This window comes from Bos indicus x Bos taurus, chromosome X, assembly GCF_003369695.1.
Source record: "Bos indicus x Bos taurus breed Angus x Brahman F1 hybrid chromosome X, Bos_hybrid_MaternalHap_v2.0, whole genome shotgun sequence".
Taxonomy (NCBI): Eukaryota; Metazoa; Chordata; class Mammalia; order Artiodactyla; family Bovidae; genus Bos; species Bos indicus x Bos taurus.
Window position 1 is genome coordinate 84,975,055 of NC_040105.1, and position 27,104 is coordinate 85,002,158.

The window sequence follows — 27,104 nt, forward strand, 5'->3', positions numbered from 1 at the left end:
TAAAGCTAATTTTTGCACGGCCTAAGGAATACCCTTTTTTGGTTTTTTTTTTTTTTTTTTTTTTAGCAATTAGAGGATGTCCAAATGTGGAGCAAGTTGCCTTCGAGAGGGATGAGCTTTCTAGATTATCAGGGTGGTATTTCTGCACTGAGCGGGACGGTAGATATGGCCTTTAAAATTTCTTCAAATTCTCAGATTCAGAGACTCCCTACTCATTTGAAAGTTACAGAGGTGGAAAAGATGGCTGACCAAGATGATCCCGGACAAAACACTCTCCCCTTGGTTTCAAAGCTGTAACCCCACATTATGGAGGATACTTGCTTGAGAAATCTGTCACTCAGGAACCAAATCAGGTATATCCATACTTCTCATTCAATTTCAATCTTGGCATACAGGGTGAGATGGCACAGAGGGAGTGTGGGGAAGTGCCAAGGAGGAGGTCTCAGAGACCAGAGTTAGAGAACTGCTCACATCTGTTTCATGAAAATACTGGTATGGGGCCAGCGCATAGGGTGAGTACACTTCCTTTCCTTCTTAATCTCTCCCCTCTAGGACTCAATGAGCCAGCAGCACATTTGATGCAGGGACGGGGCAGAGGGTGGTAATTTCAGATCAAAGGTTAGAGAGCTGGGGAATGAGATATGGAGCCCTCACCCTTTCTGAAAATTGAAACAAAGAAAACTTGAGAATCTAGTCCCTGGAACTGTGGCCCAGGAAATGCCTCAGGGGATAGGGCCCTAGCTGGGGTGCACCACAGTATCTACAGGGCTCTGAGTATCTCCCCGAAGCCTCTTGGTCAGCAGCATAAACCCAGTTGTTGGTTCTGCTTTTCACAGAACATGGCCAGGCAGACTCTCCACAGCCCCTTTGCTAGAAATTAGGCTTCTTCCAGCTGCCATGGAATCAAACTCCACTCGCTTTCCTCTTGCTGTTACCCTCTCTCTGCCCTTGGCCAGAGGTAACTTATTACTTTACAAAACAACCTTTTCTTCCCTGTGCCACACCAAGTCCTATTTCACTCCCACCCACTCACTGAAGGGCTCATCACCAACATAGATCGGTGTACCAGGGCTGGGACTGCAGCTGAGCCCACCAGAATGTTGCCGGCACTTCGAGATTTTTCTCTCCATGTCCTCCCTTGAGTCATGCTCAGGTCTGCACTCTTAACCTTGGGACAGAAAAGCCAGAAATCTCTCAGACCCCTCCCTGAAAAGTCCTCTTTCTCCTTGGAACAGAAAGCACTTTCAAACATGGCTTTCCTGTTTTTTTGTTTTTCAGTTTTCTGGTGGGTGGATCTGGAGTGGGCATCCCGTTTGCACATCTGGTAGGGGCACTTTCCAGATTTTCCTCATGACTCAGGATCAGTTTCTGACTGTTAGGCGGGGCCAAGTCTCCTGAATTTAATGCAGGGCACCTCCCCCTGTGAGCAGAGCTTGGTACAGCCCAAATAGTTTTCAGGTTAAGAAAGCCAGAATCTTTGTTCAGCCGCACTTACTGGACAGACTTGGTAGAGGTTACCTGGTGAAGAGCAGCAGCGGCAGCAGCAGCGGCAGCAGCAGCAGCAGCAGCAGCAGCGAGTCTCCTGGGATAACTCAGGTGAGGAGAGCGGACATTCACAAACTCGTCCTGCAATCTTATTTGCTGGATAACTGAGTTTATAGGTAAACTCCACAGCTATCATTTTACAGTTTGTCTGGATTGAATATGTGTGCATAATAACAGTTTGAAAACTTCAAAACTAATGGAATTTTGGATTGCTTCTTTTGGTATGTCTAAGGGGGTAATTGTGGATGTCTGACCATGATATTTTTCTGGTGATATCTGCTCAGGGTTTGTTTGTTTTTTTGTTTGTTTGTTTTTTCCATTCCTGGGAGGCTAGTGTAGGAGGGAGACCACATTGTCAGGGCTTTATTCTAGCTTCTGCTGATCCCCAACCATGGACACATTGTTGAAACGCAGGCAAAATCTTGGAGCCACACTCTGTGCACAAGGTCTTTAAGCCTTGGCAATGGGGTGCCTGGACGGTGCACTGCAGCGCAGGAGGGAATGGCTGCAAGGTCTTTCCTGTCTGCAGAGCTGGGACCCTCCTGTCCTGGTGACAGGTTGATCTCGGCAATTTTAGGATAGCCTTGGTTTTGTTTTCCTCCGATTTTTGCATTGGTTTAAACTTTGATTTTCAGTTGGGGCTCTCTCCACAACCCTCAACTGCCCTGTTCTTGGGGCTCAGCTGGCCCACTTGACCAGAGCAGGCTGGGGTGAGAAGGGACTGGGGCATTGCAATTGAAAGTTAGTTCTGAGGATTTGGAGCTTGAAATATAGTGAAAAGCACGGAGGAAAATTCAGCAGGTTCTGCCATTCTGACAGTCACTTCTGGCTTCAAGATAAAGTATCCCTTGTCTGTATTAATGTTTTTATCGAAAATCGCCTAATATCTCATTTGCTAATCATTGTTGTGACATTAAGGACGTTTTATAATCTGAAGGAATGTAGAAAAAGAACCTATGGGGGACGGCTAACTGGCATTCCTCTTGCAGTTTGTGTGTCTGTGCGTGTGTGCGCACACACGCGCGTGTGCCTGTATGAATACTTTGGATTTGAATAGCATTCTTTCTTTATCCTTGAGTCCTTAGCAGGCGAGGGAGAAGTCTAAACACTTGTGTCGTCAGGAATAGGTTAAAAAGCAGGCTTTCTGTATCCTTGGGAGTTTTCAGTCCCCAAATTAAAAGCAGAAAAAGCCCCTTTGTGACCCCCAAACAGTGTTTCTTTGATTAGCCTTGATTTGAAATCATCTCACCTTCTGACAGCAATTCAAAAACAAAACTCCTAAGTGCATTCTCGTAAGAAGAGGACAATACACATTTTCACAAGCAATGTCCTGAGGTTTTGTGTTTGCATGCTCCCCCAGCCTCTGCTTTTTTTTTTTTTTTTTTAAACTGTGGTTAAAAAAAAGAAAAAGACGAGTCAGGAGGTCCAGGTTTTAGTCACTAACTGTGTAACCTTGGACAAGTCCCTTTACTTCCCTGTAAAAGCAAGGAATTGGACTAAGCAATCTACCTCTAAGAGTCCATCTAGTGTAACATTCTAGAAAAATTGAAAGTAGGTTTCTGAAAGGCTGTAAAATTAGAATTATAGGATGGGCTTATTCAAGCCAAGAGGGGGAGAAAAGGGTTAGGGGGGCAAATCAGCCAGAATGGAGAGGTGGAACAGAGGGGAGGTACTAAAAGGCAGAGGGGCCATTTTACATTGGTCTTTTGAATGTTTGTGAGTGTCTTATATGTGATTAAATATCCTCACTTCCCAATAAGGACAAAAAAGAGATTTGATTTGCTCAAAACAAGTGTTTCCTAATACTACTGCTCTACATTGGTTTTCTCCGTAATAGTTAAAAAGCACGTTCATATTCCTAATTTTGTTAGCTGTCCCCAATAACACCCTGAGGTGAATGGGGCAGCTATTTTAGTCCCATTGCTCTTATGGGGAAACTAAAGGACAGAAATGTTATTTACACTAAATGATGGTATTTGGGACTTGACACTGGATCTCCTGACTACCTGTGCTCTTTTTAGGATTTTTAATTTTTTTTTTTTTTTTTGATAGAGGTCTGCAACAATGTAATGAAAGGAAATTGTGTTTTCTGTTTTTCTTGGAATTTCTTTGAACAGAGTCTTCTCTCTGGGCAGAGTAGATGTGTCCTATATAGGGTTGGGTCATACGACTTTTGTGGGGGCTTCCCTTGTAGCCCAGTCGGTAAAAGAATCTGCCTGCGGCACAGGAGACCTGGGTTCAATCCCTGGGTTGGGAAGATCCCCTGGAGAAGGAAATGGCAACCCACTCCAGTATCCTTGCCTGGAAAAATCTCATGGACAGAGGAGCCTGGTGGGCTGCAGTCCATGGGCTCGCAAAGAGTCAGGCACAACTGAGCGACTAACACTTACTAACACTTCAGACCTCAGGATATCTGGCCAACTGTTTGAATCAGAACAGCCATATGTTCCCCACAGCAGACGTGTGCCCACAGGTGTGGCTATGCCTCTGCCTGTGTAGACCCGGAACACACTCTTCTGTATAACATGCGGATGCTGGATTTTTATTAATTCTCCTTCTCCAAGCCCTGTTTCTCTCATCCCACACAGCTGCAGGAGTGAGGATAAGGGGTCACCCACTGTGCTGAAAGTGGCTGTGACTTCATGTCAGGGCAGAGTCAAGTCTTGAGTGTTCAGTTTGCTCTGAAAACACCTAATTGCTTTGACCTCCAAATTTTCCCCAAGTAGAGCACATGGGGAAAACTGGGGGAAAAGGAGAAACCAGCCAGGAACAACACCCTGGGGGCCCCCTTCCCTCCCTCTCTCTTTTCCTTAAATGCCTTACCCTCCCTTCTCACTCATCCCAATCAAAACCAGTTTATAAACTGCAGACTGGATTTCTCCTATCAGATCATCACTCTTGAATAAACTGAGAAGAATACACTTCTTAGAGCAAAATCTGGTTTCTATTCTAAGGCTGACCCACAGGTAAAGAACAAGTGATTTTCCTCTTAAGAGTTTGTCCAGCTGCCCAAGCTTTCCAGTCCAGGGAGCAGCAAAAGCTCCCTCTCCTAAGTGCGACCTCGTGTTCTACGTGGCAGGCTCCCTCAATTTCCCTTGGCAATTCTGAACTCACCACACCCTGGGGTGTGGAGGAGCCCTGCTCAAACAGAACTGCTGAAGACCATTATCTCAATACAAAACTCCACACTCTTTTTCACCCAGCCTCCCATAATACTAGCCCTCTGAGACGCAAGGTCCCTCTTCTTTAATGCTAACGTTCCCTTCATTCCCTTCGTTAGCTGGAGGCTCTCTTTCGTTGATATTCAAAGCAGCCCCAGCTTTGATTCTGTTTACGGACTTTCCTATATGTGGTCTTTAACCTAGAGGCTCCCTGGCTTCACAGCTCGATGCAGCAAGTTAGCAAAGAAGGAACATTCCCTTCTCCACTCTCTTATGCCCTGACAGGGCAAGTTGTTGATGATGAACCCAATTCAAGTTTCTGAGTCTCTGAAAGTTTTCTGAGATGCAATGGGATGAACCCTGGGATGTGAAGGGTTCAGATTTTCCCATGCTTATCAAACCATGGAAATAAAGGGCCTTTTCAATATTCACCACGGCAATAAATTCTAGGCAGAGTGCCTCAAAGTTAGGTATCATGTTTGCTTTGGAGGGTTTTCCTCATCTGAGCTAAAAACAAACAAACAAACAAACAAAACGCCTTCTTTAAGAAAGCAGTGAGCAAAGGAAGCAGTGTGGTGTGATAAAAGTCAGTACACTAAATCTGGTGTTACAGAGAGCCACCATTTTCTAGCTGCTCCTTGTTTGAGCAGCCATTTCTGAAGATACAAAATGAAGGACCCAGATAACATCTACTAAACTGAGCTACCATGAAGGGAATATGAGCTGAAATGCACCCATCAAGCAATAATTTGCCACACAAACATGAATTTTCTCCATAAGGCATTCATCCATTCTACAAATATTTCCTGATGGTTGTGTGCCTAGCTCTGTGCCCGGCAGTGAGAGGGCTTACAGTGTATATCTTGCATTTATGGAGCCCTCTCTATGTATTCAAAAACCTGTACACTAACCATCTCATTAGGGACAGCCACGGAGTAAGGAGGATAGGATAAATAACCCCACTCCCCTGATGAGAAAATTGAGGCACAAAGAAACCAAGGTCACAACAAATGGAATATAATTCTCCTGCTGCTTAATCAGAAATTGGGGTCAATTCTAGTCTGCAAGTCCAACAGGACGTGGGACTACAATTGTACTCTAACCAGAACCAGTCAGGTTGAGGCTGGTAGCTTGATTTTCCTTATTTCCTGTGCTCCTCCAGAATACTTGTGCCCTCACTCAAAGGCCTGAATGATCTGCACCAGCTGTACATCCTGCCTCTGATAAAGTCAACTGGGATCATACCAGTTTTGAAAAATTAAACTTGATTTTCTTTTCAGTTGATGCCATTCCTGTCTGTAGACAGGCCCTCTTGATATAATGGGGATTCCATTTGCAGGTTCCTGCCTGCCTCCCCAGTTGACCGACTAAAAAGGGAGACTGGCAGGGGCAGAGGGCCTTCCCAAGAACAGGAAATACTCATTTATCCAAAATGTTCAGGGACCAGGAGGCTCTAGCAAACTAAATATCTTAATTGCCCCAGACGACCCCCCATTTGTGGTCCCCAGCCTCTGGCAATCCACCCAACCTTCCAGGAAAACCAAGACGCATAGTAGTGTTTGTTATAAATTTGAACACACATGAAAATTGGGATCCATTTGTAAAAGGCTCCAGAAGGGAACCTGGGCACACATTCAGATTGGCTCTGATGCTGCTTAACAGAAAAGTATTACTGATACCATCCAGGATTTCACATACAATGAAATATACATTAATATTTCAAGCCTATAAACAGACTTAAACCTGAAGACTGAAAACATTTTGGTATTTGCAGTGTCCTATAGCCTTCCATTTGAAAAATAATTGCCAATAAATAAGTACCGGTGGAAAGACTGATTATTTTCAGCTTCTTAGTCCTTGGCTTCAGAGAAAGGGTAAGTTTGTTTACATATACTGGAGGTTGCAAATAACATCAAATTAAAGATTTTTTATAGTTTTCAAATAGGGAGACTTCTTCACCAGTAAGACATTTCAAAGTAATGCTGAAGGAACACAAAATGAGATAAAGAGGTCTGATTAATATTACACTTGTATAAAATAGCAACTGCCTCATTATTAACTAAGTTTTGAACTGTGCTACTACACAGATACTCTTGAAAGAGCTAATTAGCTTCCCGCCAAATTTGGCCCATTTTTTAGCAGATACTCTGACCTTAGCCTGATTCTTTTGTTTCAACTCTCATGTAATCACAGAATGTAGACACAGTTACCCTTAAAATAAATTTTTGAAATATTTGGTGCCATATAAATTTTACATCCCTGCACATTTAAACATTGACTGTCATGAGAGGATCATTAAAATCACTACAAATATATCTTTGTGAATCATGAAAAGGCATGGAAAACCCTGCTATTTAAAATCAAATTTGCCTTTCAAATTACCCTCATAATAAAAACCAGTTGTTAGGGACATCTGAGTGTGAGGCACTCTGATAGACATTGCCTAAAGAGCCACTGTATTAATTCTCTATTTAGCCATGATTATTTTTTTCAGAAAAGAAAGCAACAGTGTATTGCCAAGGGATAAGAATCTATAGTTTACCGAATTAGTATAATTGAATTTTAGAGTCTGCCTTTTATTGCAGGCAAATGATTGCACACTAGACTTTTAAGAAGAAAGACACATGCAAACCTTCTATCTTTCCTTGTCTTTGGAGGCCATCTGCTGAGCTCTGTTTCCTGTGTTAGTCTCCCTGGCCAGTAATAATGCGGAACTCTTTAATGATAAGAGGAAAGGAATTGTGTAAAAGGGCTTGTTAGAAGTGAAAGGGGCTCTTTCTCCCCCTCAAGCACAAAGTGTGTGGCCCTTCGAGGCACCAAATTATTCTAAACATACTAAAGTTATTTTTTACCCTTTTCTTCAAATTTGGAATTGTTCTGTGATTGAACTTGTCTCTGCCAGTGGAAAATGGGAGATTTCCCTTTAAATTATAATGACTCATGTTTAACTCTCAATCTTAACATTTATTATCTATTTTTCCAGTAAGATTGTTAAAGTGCATATTAACCCATTTGACAGATGAGGAAACAGAGACCTGGAAATGATTTGGATGCCTTACCCCAAGCCCCAAACTAATTTGTTGCAGAGTCTGAGATCTTCTTTCCTTGAAAATGGTGACTTCTCCTCTAAAGCTAAACTCAAGTTGCCTAGATCCAGGAATAAATCACTGGGATGGCATCTGTTGGTCTAATCTCAGATAATCTTTCAAAAACTTGAGAACTTCTTCCCTCAATAACAACAATTTTCTCATTCTAGACTTAGTTTGACATTATGGGTCCTCCTCTGAAGTTCTTCAAAAACCAGAAGTACCAGGAACTGAAGCAGGAATGCATCAGGGATGGTAGACTTTTCTGTGATCCAACCTTCTTGCCTGAGAACGATTCACTTTTCTACAACCGACTGCTTCCTGGAAAGGTGATATGGAAACGTCCCCAGGTAACTTTGTGGTTTCAATTCCTGTCTCCCTCTTGATCTCTTTCATCATAATTCTACTTGATTCACTATTTCACTCATACAGCCCACTGCGTATAGACCAATTTAGCAGACAACTTTAATTTTTATAACATAGTATCCTTTTTATGTTTTTAGAGCACAGAAAAATTGAGAAGAAGGTGCAGAGATGTCTCATTTAAACACTACCTCTCAGAGTGGTACTTTTGTTACAACTGGTGAATTTACACTGACACAGCATTATCCCACGTAGTTCATTCTTTACCTTAGAGTTCACTCCTAGTATACATTCTAGGGGTTTGGACAAATGTATAGTGACATACATCCATAATTCTATATATTAGAATATTTTCACTGCCCTAGAAATCCCCAGCAGACAACTTTATAATGAGAAGTTTTATGGATATGGGCTTCTGACTCTAACATGAGGAATTTTGAATTTTAATCACATTGTATCAGATTTAATAATTTAGAAAGAACCAAAAGAGAGAGATACTGTTCTTGTTTTCTTTTGGAAGTTCATTTGAGTAAATATGGTAACTCAAAAAGCTCTACTCTCATCTCTTTACTGAGTTACCACTCATGGCAACTTCAAGATAATCTCAGACCAGTAAGGAGAAAACTCCTTATATAGGCTTGTTAGTCACTCAGTCGTTTTCGACTCTTTGTGGCCCCATGGACTGTAGCCCACCAGGGTCCTCTGTCTATGGGATCCTCAGGCAAGAATACTGGAGTGGATTGCCATTTCTTTCTCCAGAGGATCTTCCCAACCCAGGGATTGAACCCTGGTCTCCTTCATAGCAGGCAGATTCTTTACCTTTTCTTTACTCTTTATATAGTGAGCATAAATGAAATGAACTCAACAGGAACAAGATGGAGTTTGAACTGGGGGAGGGAGGCTTCTTTGCTGCTCTTTAGATATCGTCATCTGCATCCTCCACTATTAGCACCGTGGGATCCAAGTAAGACTGTACCTCTCTCATCACTTATTAATAGTTACTATGGTTCTCTGTGGAGCATCTGTAGATGGTATCTCTAAAGCAAGTGTCAGAATCCCTTCAAAAGTCCTATGTGAGCAGGAGGTCAATCTATAAAATGATAGGATGATCGCATTTAGAGAATAAATAATAACCTGGTTAAATCTAAAGAGTCTACCAAGATAGAAGGATATTCAATCTGGGCTCCTTCCCAAAGTGGGTGACCAGGTATACAGGTTACTTAGGGTTGTTATGAAATGCAAATTCGTAGACCTTCACAATATCCTGAAGACCTTTTGATCTTATTTCATGATTACACCTTTCTGTGCATTATTGTGGAACCATCTCAGTCAGCAACTCAAGATTTGCGTTCTTCAATGAACAAGCTATCACTTTTTAGTGTCAATTTCCACAACTTGAACTCCTAAAAGGGATTCTTGCATGAGCTACTTCACTTTATGTAGGTTGCCACCAGGGGGTGCCAAGACACATGGATCACTTTAAGTTGCTTGTCTTCTAGATCATTCAAAGGCATGTCTCTGTTTTTGCCCATAAAGTATGATAGCCATTGAGAATATGACTTGGAGAAGTTTTCTCCATCAGAAGAAAGATTACAACCCCTGCTGGGTTTCTATGCCTCCAGTTATTGACACCCTTGTAGATCACTGACCTACCAACAAATCTGGAAAACATGAGCAGAATTCATTACCCACACATTCAGTATAGAGAGAGGTAAGTTTTTTCCCCCAAAACACATGAAGAAAATAGAAATATGCTGTTTGAGAGCCACTCTGGATGGTGATAATCAGGGCCATCACTCTTTTTTGATAACTGTCTATGAAATAAGGGAGGTCAATAGGGTAGAAGTAGCTGAAAAGAAAGCAGGAAATTGAGGGACGTTTTCTAGGGGAGGGTGTCTTTTACAAATAGGACAGACTTGAACATATTTATAAGCTAAGGAGGAAATAGTAAAGTAGAAGAGGTTAAAGACTCAGAAGAAAGAAGGGATAATGAATAGGGGTGAGGTTCCGGAGGAGTGGCAGGGGATCTGATGGGCCATAAAATCACAAGCCAACATGAAGCCATTCCCCAGTTGTGAACCAAACCAGCAGTGCTTCCTGTACTGGCCCATCTTTAGACACATCCTCCCCACTCTTTCCTGGCTCAGACTTTTGTCCTTTGCCTTCATCTTTCAAATTCTGTGGATTGAGTCCTAAAAACTTAAATAACCAAGGCAATAGTCCATCTTGCCTCTGAGGTAAGCAATACTCCTTCGAAGGTGAGGGAGTGTCAGAAAGAGAAGGGAAATGGGGATCATAGCACTTGGCTGCTATTTGCCCAAATACTGTGTTTGGAGTTTTCGATACATTTTTTAAAATGTCATACTAATTTGCTATGGCTTAGCAAGGTAAGTGGTGCTTCCCTGGTAGCTCAGTGGTTAAAGACTCCACCTGCAATGCAGGAGACACACTGTCCTGGAGAGGACATGGAAAACCACTTTAGTATTCTTGCCTGGGAAATCCCATGGACAGAGGAGCCTGGTGTGCTACAGTCCCTGGGGTCACAAAAAGTCTGGAAATGACTTAGCAACTAAACAACAACAGCAAGGCAAGGTAGGTATTTAAAAATTCACTTTGATATAATTCTTTTTTCCCAGTGTAAAAAAGAAAGGTAGATACTATGTTCATTTTATTGATGAAGAAACTGTGTCTCAGGAAGAAGGTAAGAATTTTCCCAGGTTCAGACTGCTAACAAGCTGGGACTTGAATCCAGGTTTGACTCCAAAGCCTATATTAGTTTTTACTCAACCACACTGCCATGTAGGGAACATAGATTTGCTTGTGTGTCTTTTGATAAAATACATAGCTTCCCTCCAGTGAGTTCTCACATTCCTCCTCACCATGTTGATACTGCACATCCATTAATTGACCAATACCCTCTCTTTTGAGAGCATACTCTGAGCTTAGTCTTTATTCAGCCCAAAGGGAGAGTCAGTTGAGAAATATTTATGTAGCACTTACTCTATGCCAGCCTCTATGCAAGATACAGACAAGATCTGAGATGAGGGACTCCCATTATAGCTGAAGAGATAGATACTGAGCTAGCAAAGAGTTAAATAATAAATGAATGCTGGATAGAGGAAATGCTATTTTAGGCATACAGACAGTAAATCAACATAGGGTTTTGAAGAAGGGGAGATCATGGTGGATTGAAGTGGTTGGGGAGGGGGCCTCTTGCGGGGAGGGGGGGGGGAGTAGGGGAAGAAACAAAGCTCTGGACCACCATCTGAATCTTCAAAAAGCTGGAGAGTAGTTTCCAGTCAGAGTGGAGGCCAAGCCTGTGGTCAAGAACCACGTCAAAGTTCTCTGGCCTCCCATTAGGAAAGCTGAGAGACAGCCCTAGGCCTCTCTAAATTGGCTCAGAAAGACCCAACGGGTCGTTGGACTCACTGCCTCGTTGGCAAGCAGGGTTGTTTTTTGAAGACTCTAAAAGGGAAGAAGCACGATTAACCTGATATTTTCTGTCTCTTTCCCCTCCCGGCTTGAACAGCCTCCGTGTCTGTAAACATCACTGCTAATTGAACCAACCAACTGCAGTCAAGCCCCACCATCCTAGGGCAGGATTGAGCTCCTCTTTATCCCGCTTGCCACTTCTCTGCTGTGTCCTGAGGAGCCATTTTAGATGGACAGGGATTGTGAGAAGGTTTTTGCAATTGTTCGATGCCAGTCTATTGGCCCATATCTTCCAGAGGAAAATCCTCCTCCTTAAGGCCTCCATTGGTCTAATGACCCCAGCTACTGGCCTTGTTTCCTGGGTACACAGGTATATTCCCTGAGACCTGTATTCCTGGGCTTTCCTGTCCTCCTGGACCTTAGAAAATTCAAAGAGCTGAGTTCTACTGAGTTACCATGTGATCCTAAAATGGCAGGTAGGATTTTTAGGCTCAAATCTAACCACCAAATTCCCACAGAAAGTCTCTTCTCCAGCTCCCTCCAGCCACTCTCCCCTCCAACCCGCCTCTGGCTTTTTTTCCTGACTGACTCATACCCTACTACAATCGTGTCCTCGAGTTAGACTCAACTAATCTCCGACTAAAATGGAGCAAGACCTTGTAGGAATTTGCACAGCCAGTGGTGGGAGAAGGCACAGCACCTGCACAAGATCTGTTAGCTCTCCTAGTCAAGTTTTGAGTTCACCCTCCACTACCATTGACCTTGCCCAGGTCTTCCACCAGGGAGTACCCTCCCTGGGGGCCATTTTACTACCTTGTATGGGAAGAGGCTGATGAAGTTCTGTATTAAAGCGAAGGTGGGAGGAACGGAAGGAAAAGGAGGAGAGGAGATTTTAGAAGTTGAATACACAAGCCTCAGTGGTAGATTACATATGGTGGTGATGGTGGTTTAGTCACTAAGTCATGTGCGACCCTTTTGCAACCCCATGGACCATATCCCACCAGGCTCCTGTGCCCATGGGATTTCCCAGGCAAGAATATTAGAGTAGGTTGCCATTTCCTTCTCCAGGGGGATCTTCTCAACCTAAGGATTGAACCCATGTTTCCGGCTTTGCAGACAGATTCTTTACCGACTGAGCCACCAGGGAAGCCCAGATTACATATGAGGGACCAGTAAAGGAGGAAACATATCTCTCTGTGCTAATAGAAATTTCCAACACCCAGTTGAATGTAACACTTTTGTAGTGTAGTTTGGGCCTAGACTGCTCATGAATTCCTTTTTCTTCCCGGAGATCACATCCCTTTACTTGAATAGTCCTAAGTGTTTTTAGCTGTTGGCACAATCAAAGGGAGTTGAATAGGCCCGTACTCTTACCATCTTTCCTATTTATATTAGATTCTGAATTAAAAAACAAAACACTAACAGCTTTAGTAAAGTATAATTTATATATCATAAAATTTAGAAACTTTATCAAAGCTATGATTTTTTAAAAATTTACAGCTATGTAAACATCACCACGATCCAGTCTTAGACCAATTGCATCATCCCAATACAATCCACTGTGTACATTTGCAGTGAGTAAAACCCTCCTATTCCCAGTCATAGGCAATCACTAATACACTTTTGGTTTCTGTTGGTAAAACATTCTCTTCCCATTCCTAGATTTGCCAATTCCAGACATTTCCCTTAAAATGGAATCATAAAAGTAAGTCGCTTCTTTGATTAGCATAATATTTTGAAGGAACATCTATGTTGTAGCATGTACCTGTTTTGTTTTATTCCCATTGCAGATACACAAATTTTTCCCAATAAAGCAATTTAGTATTTACCCCTGGAGTCTCCTTGAAGTAGTCTGAAGGTTTAAAGAAGATAATTCTGTACTGACTTGCTTGTCCAGTTTGAAAGTGGAAGTTCAACTTAAGGTATTATTCTACAGCTCCATATTGAATTTTCCTTGGAGGCAATAGGAAAGAAGAGAATGTTTTACTGATGATAAGATCTTCATGCAGAAGCAAAACTCCCCAGGAAAGTGAATTCCTTGAGCAGAGGAGCTGGCCCCTGAGAGGAGGTCCACCTACATGTTGTGTCTGGAGATGGTACAATTTTCTAAGCATAAGATAACTGCTTGAACTAGCTGGTAAAGCCCTTGCATCCTGAATGGCAACCCTAGGCCTTTCAGGATGACTTAGAATCCTAGACTTACTCGTAATGTACCTACTACAGGGCTAGCCTCATTTCTAAGTGTCCACACTGACCCCAGCCCCACAGGACTGCTAGACAGCCTGTAGCACTTTTGAAAGTACCCCTGTTCTTCTGGCCACTGGTTTTCTAGGCAGCCTTTCACTTTACTGTGGTTCTTGAGGTTTACCCTGGACCTCAGTGTTTATTGTCAGCAAATTTCACCTGTGTAAAAAAAAAAATCACTAAACATGTGGATGTGGTAAGTGCCATATAGAGTGTGAGGGGCTCCAAAGCTTATAATGGTAAGCCCCCTTCTCCCCCGACCCGGAGGAGTCTGGGAGGGGAGACGAGGTGAGGACAATGAGAGCGTCTTTCAGTGCTCAGATAAGACAACATATTTCCTAGAGATGCTGCTTTGCTTGTAGAAGGCTTTGGCTCTGGGATGCAGAGAACATTCCTAAACTTACTCTTGGTGCTTGACTTCCTAGTTGTGTGTTTTCCTGCTAAGAAGTGATTTGCCTTGACAAACAGCCCAGTTCCAGGATCATGTTGAGTACGCCAACACAGCTGGGAACCATTAGGGGTTCAGCAATCTTCCCTACTTCTCAAGCCACCCAAATATGTGACTGTGTGAGCTGTGACCTCTCCTCCAACTCCACTCCCTACCATTTCAGCAGAGCTTGGGCTAACATGTCCCATCTGCACTCTGCATCTCAGCTTTGACTTACAGGAAAATTTCTCCAGCCTTTCTTCCTTACCCCGACAGGAATTATACCCAGTTGTCCAAATCGAGGGGAAAATGCAATAAGAAGCCATTTCATTGTTTTCAAATTTGTCACCATAAAGTCCACTTGTATGTAGATTTACATTGGCTCATTACCCTTTACCCTTTCTACCTCCTTAGCTGTTTCTAGTCTTTCACTTCCTTAAAGAGGTAAAAAAAAAAAAAGTGGCTTGATAAAAATGTTCTCCCATGTTTCACATCATGGTGCTGACATAAATAAGAGTTTGAATCATATTTAGTGGATGAGGTTGAGGAGATTAAAGCTCATTGGTAATATTATATTTAGCCTGGAACCAAAAGCTAAAACGTCTTAAGCCAGTCTTCCAGAATGAGGGAGAGCTTTTCGGTGAGCATTAAGCAGAGACATAAAACCCTGGGATGGATGACAGAGAACTGGTTGTATTTCCACCCCTGAAGAACTGCACAGTATTATCTTTTACATGGTGGCCATTAATAAACTTAAAGGAAAAAGGATGGACTAGTTGATGTTTAGAGGTTCTTTATCTGTATGTGAGGAACCTAAAGCTTTAATCCCAGGTCTACTAACTAGCTGAATGCCAGGAGGGGTGAGTTACTGCTCTTCTCTGAGCCTGTTTCCTCATTTGTAAAATAAACAGGTTGACTAAATAGTCTCTAAATTCCTTTCAGGCTTGACAGTCTATGGACTGTTAACTTATTTTTTTAAACCCATTGTTAAATAACCACCCATCATGTATGAAGAGTGGTGAAGTAAAACTGGGGCATGGGCCAGTTTATGAGAGGAAATGGAAAATAAGGTGAGAGGTTTTTTTTGCCCAAATATATATTCTCCCATGATTACACATAGCTTTACAAATGCATGCATGTGCTCTCTCTCTCACACACACACACGCATACACACACACTGTATATAAAATAATTACCTTCAGATTAGTCAACAAGAGAATAATTATACAGTGCCTCTATTTGAGTTCTGCTTCCATATCTCTTTGCTTATTTATATGATCCTTTAGGTCTTAAATAGAAGTTGACATGCCAAAAGTGTTTGCTGAGCCTAGATCCCTGCTATGAATGAAAGCCTTGTGGAAATTCAAGACTAATGTGACCACAACCACTAATAACTCTACACAAAACCAGCAAGTAATTTGCCTTAATAACCTAAAAGCACACTTTTCCACATATCAGTGTTCACATTACTGATTTTTCATGCTAGGAAATTATTATATGCATTATCTAAGTCCAGGAAATCATGGTATAACTTTTCATCTTGCTCTGCATAAAATGGTAATGCATAGCTCAGAAAGGAAAAATTGGGTTTCGTTTCATCTTAGAAAGGGCAAAGGAACAAACAGAAGGGAAAGAATATCAAAACTGAATTCACCCAACACACCTGCTCTATGCTCCATAAGTGGAAAAAAACAGGCAGTTCCTAACTCATGAAAAAATTTTGTCTTCTTCTAAGACAAAAAAGTAATGATGAGACACCTAAAAAAAAAGGCCAGAAAATACAAAGTTGACAACCCACCTAACTCTCTCCTTTTGGCAAAAGAATGACCAATTAATCTTCAGTTTGGTCTTGTCCTTGCCCAGAATGTCTGTTCCTTTCCAGAGTTATTTTGGCTTTTAAAGAATATATGGAATGTTTCATTCTGTAGACCAGACCCTTCATCAAAGAGAATTATGTCCATTAAAAAGAGTTTTGAGAACCAGAAAAATATAGATGTTTATTTAATAATTGTTTAAAGGATATATGTCTAGATTTTCTTTCCATTTGAGACTAGGATTTATTTCTGCTGGGTAAGCAGAATGTCAAGGTACTGGCCAAAGGCCTCCTCCACGAAGCTGTCTCCATCTACCCAAGACTTCATTGGTATTTCCTGCCTTTGAAGTCTCCAAGGGCTGATACTCTGAGTCACACAAATGTGTCTTCAATTATATGGTGTCATGTATGTGGCTATGCTTCTGTCCATGCCTGTCTCTCTACTCATTATACATCCGTACCACTCCTGTGTCCAATTGCTAACTCTAGTCATTCTTAAGGCTTCAACCTGAGCATTGCCACTGATATTCAAATTATTCCACCTCCCACCAGGGAAACGTGGGGATCTTTCCTTCAGGCATTGGTTATACTCTGAAAATGACTCTATTACTTTGTGTTGTAATTGTATTATTTGGGCCTCATTTTCCTCCTTGCAGTGGGAATGGCACAGCTAATGATATATTAGGGAAAGACACATACACCCCTAACAAATACTGCAGCCAGTCTGTTCAGCGTCCCTTGGAACATCCACTGGAGAAAAAGAGTGTCTGTTGAAGTGCTCCTCAGAACAGTCTATTACCACCTGCTATTAGTGCTGCTGCCATCTGTATTCATCCAAGGATGTAGGGAAATCTAGTTGCCATGGAGACCACTGTTGCCTTTGCTTTTTATTAGGAATGGATTTCATATATAAGGTCTCCTAACTAATTTTCCTAGAGAGGGAGAAGCATTAATGTCCACCTCCATCAGACCTTGTCTTTTAAATGCAATCACCCTTCCAAGTACAGGCACTTCAGGAAATCTCATCCTGACAAATAGGATCAAAATGTAATGTGCTAATCCCTTGCTCTCCTCTTTACAAGCTGGCCGCTGCTGCAAAAACCATGTCTGAGGGCACCAGCACATTTCATCCTGTCTCATTCTCACTCTCTCCTTCCACCCCCTCACATAACCCTTTTCCTGTGGCTTGATGATCTACTGCTTTGTGTTTGTTCTCATAACCCCACAACCTTCCCTTTCTCCCACCCATGGAAGTCCTGGTCATCTTTTGATCTTACCTCATCTCTGAGGTCTGTCCTGGGCAGCTGAGCTCACACTGTCTGATGGGAAACACATCTCGGATTCTTAGAACCAATTGTTGTATCCACAGGACATCTGCGATGACCCTCGTCTGATTGTGGGCAACATCAGCAACCACCAGCTGACCCAAGGGAGACTGGGGCACAAGCCAATGGTCTCTGCATTTTCCTGTTTGGCTGTTCAGGAGTGTCACTGGACAAAGGTATTCTTCCTTCTGCAGGACCTCACTTGGCTTCTACCTTCTTGTCTTCTTTAGTAACTTTAGGAAAAGGCAGCTCGTAACTTTCTTTGTTTAATTCCTGAAGTCAGAAGTATTCACGATTGGAGGTGATTTTCCTTCATTTTATTATGACGAGTTTCACAAATACAGAAAGTTGAATGATTTTTACAGTCAGCATCCATTGACTCACCTGCGTTCCACCATTAACATTTTGCTCTATTTGCTTTGTCACACATACTAGTTGATCTTTTGTCCACTTGCAGTACTTTGACTCAGTAGCTCTGCATACTTACACTCTCTGTACCTAACTGGGGTAAAAAAAAGCCCACTGGGAGCCAGGAATTCACTGACAGATATGAATAAAAGAAAAGGTGAGAAAGATGGAAATATATCCTTGAAAAGTTTCTAATAAATTATTAAGAGTACAAAATTTCCTATGACATTTAGGCAGAGTTCAAGGCAATGAAGTGTTGATTTGGGACAAAGGTAGAACATTTGCTTCAGAAAAACAATTTTAGAAGCTGAAAGTGTAATTGAATTTTAAAAGGAGACTCTCCAAAATGTAATTTTATTCAAGGTGTGAATAAAATCTATCATCTATAGAATCTGCAAAGGGGCCTTGTGTTTTGAATAATTTTTGCCTTTTAAATGCCTTGTTTATAGGGCTGAATATGCAGCCATGAATATGTTTGTGTAGACAGTTTCTCATAATCTACTTTGTAGATTATCTGTGGGAAATAATTTAAGCCACAACTTGCTGCCCCCTGTGATCCTGAGTGTATTCAGGGCAAGCGTGGTAATACTGTTCTCAGCAAAACTGAACTGGGGAAGCAAAAATTGTGGGGAAAAAAAGCCCTACCAGGGACTTCCTAACTTAAACCCAAGCCAAATGTATTTGGTGTGCTTTCTGTTGCCCCATGAATTTTCCAGAAGTCAACTGTAATCTCAATATCTGGATATGGTCTGGTGAATAAAAGTTGACTGATTGAATGTTCTTATGTTTCCAGACAATCCCCAACTATAAGGAACAGGAATGGGACCCTCGAAAAATAGATAAATATGCTGGGATATTTCACTTCCGGTTCTGGCATTTTGGAGAATGGACTGAGGTGGTGATTGATGACTTGCTGCCCACCATCAATGGAGATCTTGTGTTCTCCTTCTCCACCTCCATGAATGAGTTTTGGAATGCCCTGTTGGAAAAAGCTTATGCCAAGTAAGGAGGCGGGGGGTTGACTAGTCAGTGGTCAGGCTACACAAGGGAAGGAAGGTCATATTCATCCTTGGGAACTCAGACTCATGCTCTCCCAGCTTAGCCTTGGGTGGGATGTCAGGCAGATCCAAGGCATTGCTTTGGACCTGGGACTGGCCCTCCATAATTCTAGATGAGAAAGAAATAAGCTGTTCCAATTTCCATTAAACCCCTACTGCTCCCTCAGAAAGATGCCCCCTTTCTGAGGCTTATCTAAGGATCACATGACATTATGGCTTCAGATTTCCTTCTTGTCTAATATTTACTGGTAGAAAGAAGTTTCACACGTGGACTTAGATCAACATAGCCTAAGCCTAGAAATATGACTATGGTCTCAAAATCTCTCTCCCTCTGTGCATAGAGAAAAGCTAGCTGGTAAGAACTGACTGTGCAAGGAGTGTTCTAATTTTGAGGGAACAAGATGTCCTAGACCTGGAAAAATAATTTTTCAAAGATAAGTTTGCATATTTTCCCCTAGGCTCCTTGGCTGTTATGAAGCCCTTGATGGTCTGACCACCAGTGATATCATTGTGGATTTCACTGGCACATTGGCTGAAACTGTTGACATGCAGAAGGGAAGATACACTGATCTTGTTGAGGAGAAGTACAAGCTGTTTAAAGAACTGTACAAGACATTTACCAAAGGAGGTCTGATCTGTTGCTCCATTGAGGTTTGTACTCATCAGAACTACTCTTTACTCACTTTTGGTGGAGGAGACCATGACAGTGTGGAACATGACCCTAACCCTGGAGATCCAAGACAAGCCACTGTGAAACTCAGAAAGCTAACAATAGACACTGAGCCCTGGTGCAGAGGCTAAGGATATTTAACATATCATCCTTTTGTACCAGTCATTCCAACCTGGCAATGCAGCATTCAAGCAGATATAAATAGCCTCTGCTAAATTATTCCTCCTACCTGTGCTCCTGAATGTGGAGGTTATAGCTGTTTGCTCAAAGAATTAACCAGTCCCACGAAATTTTGATGCTCTTCATATCAATGTACTACCATGGGTCATTTGTATTGTTTGAGTTGTTATATTAAATTACTTGCTTCTTTTCCTTGGCTTGCTTTGTGTCAAGTTAGGCAGCAGGAACACATTTCCATGTACATAAGAGAACTAGTTTCAACCATACTGATGTAAACCAATCAAGGAAGAGGAGGAGCCAAGCCTTGGCTCTCCCAATTCTTGTGTCCTTATGTATGTTTTTTTGTTCTCAGTTTCCTGACCAGGAGGAACAAGAAGTTGAAACTGATTGGGGTCTGCTGAAGGGCCATACCTACACCATGACTGATATTCGCAAGATCCGCCTTGGAGAAAGACTTGTGGAAGTCTTCAGTACTGAGAAGCTGTATATGATTCGTCTGAGGAACCCCTTGGGAAGACAGGAATGGAGTGGCCCCTGGAGTGAGATGTGAGTGGCTTTCTACTTTGATGGCTGCATCCCCCAAACCCTATACTTTCTCCCAATCCCATCCCTCAGGCTACTAGTGGGCTGTCAATGCTTAGTGACATCTGTGGGTCCTTCTCGGGCATGGAGTCTGACTTAGCTGGCAGTGAAACAAAGCTGTCCCAATCCTTATGCATTCCGTTCCTTTGGCATCCTGCTTCCTGTAGGAAGTCAATAGCAAACATCCTGGCTTATCCCTTTGTTCATTTGTCTTTAGTTCTGAAGAGTGGCAACAACTGACTGCAGCAGATCGCAAGAACCTGGGGATTGTCATGTCTGATGATGGAGAGTTTTGGTGAGAAGTTTTCTTTACTAAGAGAATTGAGGCTTTCACATGGAACTGCAGGGGTAGGTATTAAGTACCATCTTCATTTCTTTCTCCTGCACTCCTTCCATTCAGGATGAGCCTAGAGGACTTTTGCCGCAACTTCCATGAACTCAATGTCTGCCGCAATGTGAACAACCCACTTTTTGGCCACAAGGAGCTGGAGTCGGTGGTGGGATGCTGGACTGTGAATGATGATCCCCTAATGAATCGTTCAGGAGGCTGCTATAACAACCGTGATACCTTCCTGCAGAACCCCCAGGTTTGAACCAAAATCTTTTTGTCTTAAAGTTATCAAGGCAATATGGCTTTCCTGGTGGCTCAGACAGTAAAGAATCTGCCTGCAATGCAGGAGACCTGGGTTCAATCTCTGGGTCAGGAAGACCCGCTGGAGAAGGGAATGGCAGCCCACTCCAGTATTCTTGCCTGGAGAATTCCATGGACAGGGGTTGCAAACAATCAGACACAACTGAGCAACTAACACTTTCATTTTTCAGTATCAAGGCAATAGGAAGCCAGGTCTCACCTTGGAATGTTTCTGAGACATCAATTCTCCTACTGGCCACTATTGTATAATATTCATCAACCAAGATGAAGAGGGATGGGCTCAGATGCTTGTAAAGCACAGTAGACTGTGTCTTTTTGCAGAGATGTGATTTGGCAACATTATCAAATCCAAGCCACCTCCTCTGGCTGCCTCTCTCTTGGCTCTATTGCTGGGTATGCTTTGACACTCCCTGCTTCCTTGTGATGGTCCTACATTGGAGAGAGAGGATCTGCTCTTTGATGCTTTCTCAGTTCTTTTTTATATCTTTACTGCCTAATTGCTCCCTGGGGTGGACACTTACTATATGTGTCCTCTTTCTCAGGCAGGTGATTCTCCTGAACCCCATCATTATGACTCCGTTTTCTCATCTAGAATCCCAGGTCATTATTCCCAGGATTTGAATCACTACCATATTGATGAACCCATTCCATTCGTCTCCCATTACAATGCTATGCCAGGTGACACATTAGAGGTCAACCCCGGGCACACCTCAAAGCAAAATTTACAAACATCCAAAGCCTGAACCTATAATAACCTTGATGCTTTGATCCACAAATGTGCTGATGAGCTAGCCCACAGGAGACAAGAATTCTGACTGTACTGCAGCCTTAGCCATGAGTGTTTTCTTTCCATGAACCTCATTGGCAGCCATTTTGAAAGATACTAAATTTGGTGGGCTGCTTTACTTAACTTATACTTTTCTCCTTTCCTTCTACCTTAATTGTCCCTAAAGAGAAGAAAGCTCCTATTACCACCTGCCTTCATTTACAAACCTGGAAATGCTTTAATTGTCAGGCACATATACCAAACTGATGAAATGGGCTTTTTTGGCTTCAGTGTTCAAGTGTCTTCACAGGATAGATCTATGGGGGCCTTGTGAACCTATGATTTTGCATCTGTTTCCTGTTTCCTTCTAGGAGGGAAAGAAAGACACACACACACACACAGAAACAGAGACAGAAACAGAAAAAGAGAGAGATAAAGAGAGACAGAGGCAGAGAGAAAAATAGGAGGCCTTTTAGACCCAGTTCCCAATGGCATGATTCCCCAAATTATGTTTGGAAAGTCTCCAACACAGCCCTGTAGCTTCCCTATAATAGTGATAGCAGAGCATCAATTCACCAAGGAACTGCATCCAACCCCTCCCACAAGTCACACATCTGGGATGGCAAAAAGAGGCTACCTAGGGGAATGCTGCTGTGTCCGGTTAAGTCAAGCAAGAATGCTTTCTGTCTTTATAGATTCTTGATTTTTCCTATGTACAACTTAAAAAATAAGGGGATAATTGGGGAAAAAAAAAGACCAAGAGCCCAACCAATAATTTATTAAAAGAAAGCATACCTTGTTTGGAATCAGACGCCTGGGCATGAAGTTGTGTCTCTCAACACCTGCTGAATGCCATAGGGAGAAACAAACATTAGAATCCACAGTTAGCAAGTCAATGAATTATCCAAGGTTTCATTGTCTGGTCAGTGGCAAAGCCCAGAACATAACCCAAGTCTCTGCTTCGAGAGGTAGAGTTTTCTGCCCTGACATTTGAGCTGACCCAGCTGAAACAAGTGAGTTAACTAAGCTCCTTGGTGGCCTCTTTTCTCTAGTACATCTTCACTGTGCCAGAGGATGAGCACAAGGTCATCATGTCTCTACAGCAAAAGGACCTGCGCACTTACCGCCGCATGGGAAGACCTGACAATTACATCATCGGCTTTGAGCTCTTCAAGGTAAGAATGGGCCTTTGGAGCAGAGACAGTAATGGCAAACAGCGTCAAAATTAGAATGCCTTGGGGTTAAGGGAATTAATAAAGGTGGAGGGATGAAGCTAGCAAGAGGACCTAGAATCTTCCAAAACCAAAACAAACAAACAAACAAAAAAAACAACTATGATATGAGTGCAATGGAGCATTTCCTTCTCTTGCACTTCCAGGTGGAACTGAACCGCAAATTCCGCCTCCACCACCTCTACATTCAGGAGCGTGCTGGGACCTCCACTTACATCGACACACGCACCGTGTTTCTGAGCAAGTACCTGAAGAAGGGCAACTACGTGCTGGTCCCAACCATGTTCCAGCACGGCCGTACCAGCGAGTTCCTCCTGAGAATCTTCTGTGAAGTGCCTGTCCAGCTCAGGTGCCGTTTCCTTGGCCAGCCTTGCCAACTCCTATTCTGGGCTTTGCCTCCAAGTCCTAACCCCATTGGCCCTCTCCCCCTAGATGGATACTCAGAGGGCCAAGTTGTTCAAGTCAGATTTAACTGAAATGATGGCAGGAGAACTATGTCTCAAAAAGGGGTGGTTTGTGAGGAATTCCCCGTTGATGTCTGGGCTTCAGTGCTCTCAGCTGCCATTTAAGGAGAACGAGCCTATAGCCTAAGTTTTTCCGCTTATATTTTATCTTCTGTTCTCTGGCTGACTCTCTGTTCTCTTAAACAGCTGGCCCTCCTCATTACATCTCTCTTATGTTCTGAGTGCTGGGTCACCAAAGCTACCTTTTCACCCCAGCCCTGCCTACTCTGATCTTTATCTTCTGGACCTTAAAGCAAGGGGAAAGGAAAACATACCCATAAAACATAAGCCATGTCTGGGGAGAAATGGGCTAGGCCCCTTGGCATTTCATGTTTTTCAACAACAAGGTCTGCTTTGGCTAGCCTTTCTCCTCATCAAAGGGCATTTGTCATGGATGACGTGTCTTCCTTTTGATGTTCCAGGGAGCTGACTATGGACATGCCCAAGATGTCCTGCTGGAATCTGGCTCGTGGCTACCCCAAGGTTGTCACCCAGATCACAGTGCATAGCGCTGAGGGCCTGGAGAAGAAGTATGACAATGAAAGTAAGAAATGCAGGGGTGTTTGGGAAAGCAAAATGCAGCTTCACTTACTGCATATATGAATAGAAAAGATGGTCACAGATGAGTCTCTCCAGTGGTATTTTCAGTGTAGAAAAGTCAGAATGGCTGTCAACCAAGTTAGGAAAATGGGCTATAGATAAACAAGGTCCTACTGTAGAGCACAGGGAACTATATTCAATATCCTGTGATAAACTATAATTAAAAGAATAGTTAAAAATAATGTATATATATTGTATACATAAAATATATAAATATACATAATATTTAAAGGATTATATATTGTATATATTATATATGTGTATATATATATTTAGAATATATATATATGCATGTGTGTATATATATATATATATATATATATGCATATGTATATATATATAAAGGATTGACAGAAAAGTTTGGGCTTTTCCATGACATCTTACAGAAAACCCGAACAAACATTTTGGCTATATATATATACATATATATATAAAAAACTGAATCATTTTGCTATATAGTAGAAATTAACACTATGTTGTAAATCAACTATACTTCAATTAAACAGGAGAAAATGGGATATAAGAGTCTTTGGGGGAGGCCTATCTAGTATTCATTTTTATATCCTTCTATAAAATATAGAAAAGAAAAGGAAAGTAGACACCAAAGTCCTAGGTCATTCTACTAACCAGGTGTTATGTTAAAAGTCCCTGAGTAGACTTAGTGAGATCATTTTGACTATCCATGAAGAGGACTTTTCATCACTGCATTCAAAATAACGGTTACTTTGTTCCAGCTGTAAACCCATATTTGATCATCAAGTGTGGAAAGGAAGAAGTCCGTTCTCCTGTCCAAAAGAACACCGTTCATGCCATTTTTGACACCCAGGCCATTTTCTACAGAAGGACCACTGACATTCCTATTATAGTTCAGGTAAGGATGTGAACAGGGACCAGCAGAGTGGCTCCTATTCACTACTAGATACTAGATGATTCCAAGTGCATCACAGATGACTAGGATACAGAGCAAGGGTTATTTTGGGTTATTTGTTTTGTACTCAGATACCTCCCACTAGGCACAATCACTGACTTCTTTATTAATGTCCATCCTAAACATCTTCTCCACATATTTCATTGTGTCTAGAAACCCACATGCTGTCAGATTCACATGCTAACATAGGCACAGCAAATTCCCATGTAGGGAAGCATATGCCGGTTGACATGGCCCTCAACCTGCTAGGTCAGGATGGATCACTATGGTTTGGCTGTGTTCCCCTGACTTACTGCTTCTGACCATCTGCCAAGTTTGATCCTGAACTCTGCTTTTCATCTCTGCTCTTTGAGGTACTTTTCCCCTACTCAGAGCAGTATTTGGGAAAAGTCCTTGGTTTTTAAATAGCCCTTTCTAAGTCCAGCATTAGGTTCCACATGCCACAGGGGCAGAGTCCAGTGTCACAGAGGGTTACTCACCTTCACTCTGTTGACTTGTCTCTCCAGGTATGGAACAAGAGAAAGTTCTGTGATCAGTTCTTGGGCCAGGTTATCCTGGATGCTGACCCCAGTGACTGCCGTGAACTAAAGTCCCTGTACCTGCGTAAGAAGGGTGGCCCAACCGCCAAAGTGAAACAAGGCCACATCAGCTTCAAGATTATTTCGAGCGATGACCTCACTGAGCTCTAAATGTTCAGCTCCAGGGAAGCCTGACAGAGCTCTTCCATCCTTTCATTTTCTGTCAGATGCTAGATTTTATCTAGGATTCCCAATCTTTTGAGAGAGAAATTCACAGTAATTAACTTTCCTTTTCTTCTGATAAATTCCCTATACCTCTCGATCTGAGTAGCATAAGTAGCTACATAACCTATTTACCTCCAGCAGCTGGACAGGGGGAGGTGACAGTCCCATCTGGAGATTAGACAGATGTTGGCCAAGAAAAAAGATCTCTGGGGCTTCTGGGGGTGAGAGTCGAGCAGGACAACATCAGCCTGGATACTCTACCGATGTCATTGCCGTTTTCAGGTCCCCAATATGTCTCCCCTGTAGGGCATGTTGAGGAAGGGGGAGGGGTGATTGAGGCCAAGCAGGTCTAGCCTGACATCCCAGCTCCTGACTGAACACTAGAGCGGTCCCAGCAGCATTTTACACAGCACCCAGAGTCTGTTCATACGTCCCCAGCCCTTACCACCATCACTACCACCACCATCAGTCAACACCACCATCAATCTCCACCTCTGGAAAGAGTAGTCCTGCCCTAATCCAAGTCACCCCCCACAGTAGGTTTTACCTTCATGTTGAGGAAGCTTCCTAGGTGCTTAATCAAGAGCTAGAGTTCCCTGAGGCTCAGACAGTGGAAAGGGCCCGAGCTCAAGCTCCATGGAAACCAGCTGTGTGCCACAAGAGGGAAAAGTGGAAGAAGCTGCAGTGGGAGACAAAGCCTCGGTCCCCCACCCATCCACACACACCTACACTCACACACGCGCACATGGGCGCGCACGAACTACCGTTCAGGCAGTCAGTGGGCAAGAGGAAAGATGAATAAGGACCACACAGGATCAAAGGATGAAAGAGTCCATCCAGGCATAGTTCAGCTAGTTTGGGGCCCCTGACTGCAATGTGAAACCTCCTGCTGCTGCTAGGTTTACAAACAAGCCCATTGCCCTGTGCCTTCTAATATCATTGGTACTGAAGACCCCATCTGGGGGCTTGAGCCCCCTCAGGCTTCCCAGGTGGGAAGTGTCACTCCCTGGGGGTGTTTATTTGCCCTCTTGTATTTTTTCAGTCCTTCTACAGAATTTTCTCTGAAATGTTCTTCCCTCCACCTCATCTATCAACATTTTACCCCTCCTTCAAGGCCCAGCATAAAAGCCACATCCTCCATGAAGCCTCTCCCCATCCTCCAACCTCCACCTCCTAGAATATCTCAACGCTTCTGCAAATAATGAATACAATGACATAGTTGTAGCCCTTAGTCTAGTTCAGCACGCAATCATTTAAAAAATTATTTTGTAGATTATTTTTAGCTCACTCTTTCCTACCACGTTTTTCAGTCTATCTTCTCTACTGCCTCCACCACACTGCCTTACATAATCCAAAGCACAATAAAATTGACATTTAATTAATTGA

At 42.6% G+C, this 27,104-nt stretch overlaps 1 protein-coding gene across 1 annotated transcript; it reads left to right on the forward strand.

The window, feature by feature from the left end:
* The first annotated feature begins 1,032 nt into the window (after positions 1–1,032).
* CAPN6 (calpain 6) lies at positions 1,033–27,104 on the forward strand. The gene is made up of 13 exons (XM_027533824.1): positions 1,033–1,596; positions 7,963–8,142; positions 17,441–17,572; positions 18,598–18,806; positions 19,321–19,513; positions 20,065–20,258; positions 20,512–20,589; positions 20,695–20,881; positions 22,765–22,887; positions 23,091–23,293; positions 23,870–23,991; positions 24,782–24,918; positions 25,482–27,104. Exons 2-13 carry the CDS (start codon positions 7,978–7,980, stop codon positions 25,662–25,664), a joined length of 1,926 nt encoding a protein of 641 aa, XP_027389625.1. The 5' UTR covers positions 1,033–1,596; positions 7,963–7,977; the 3' UTR covers positions 25,665–27,104.

What these genes read in the sequence shown, in the direction of transcription:
- CAPN6 (XM_027533824.1), top strand. Translation starts at nt 7,978, where the DNA reads ATGGGTCCTCCTCTGAAGTTCTTCAAAAACCAGAAGTACCAGGAACTG. An exon ending in TGATATGGAAACGTCCCCAG is followed by an intron (nt 8,143 to 17,440) that starts GTAACTTTGTGG and finishes TTGTATCCACAG; the next exon opens with GACATCTGCGATGACCCTCG. An exon ending in CCTTCCTGCAGAACCCCCAG is followed by an intron (nt 20,882 to 22,764) that starts GTTTGAACCAAA and finishes TCTTTTCTCTAG; the next exon opens with TACATCTTCACTGTGCCAGA.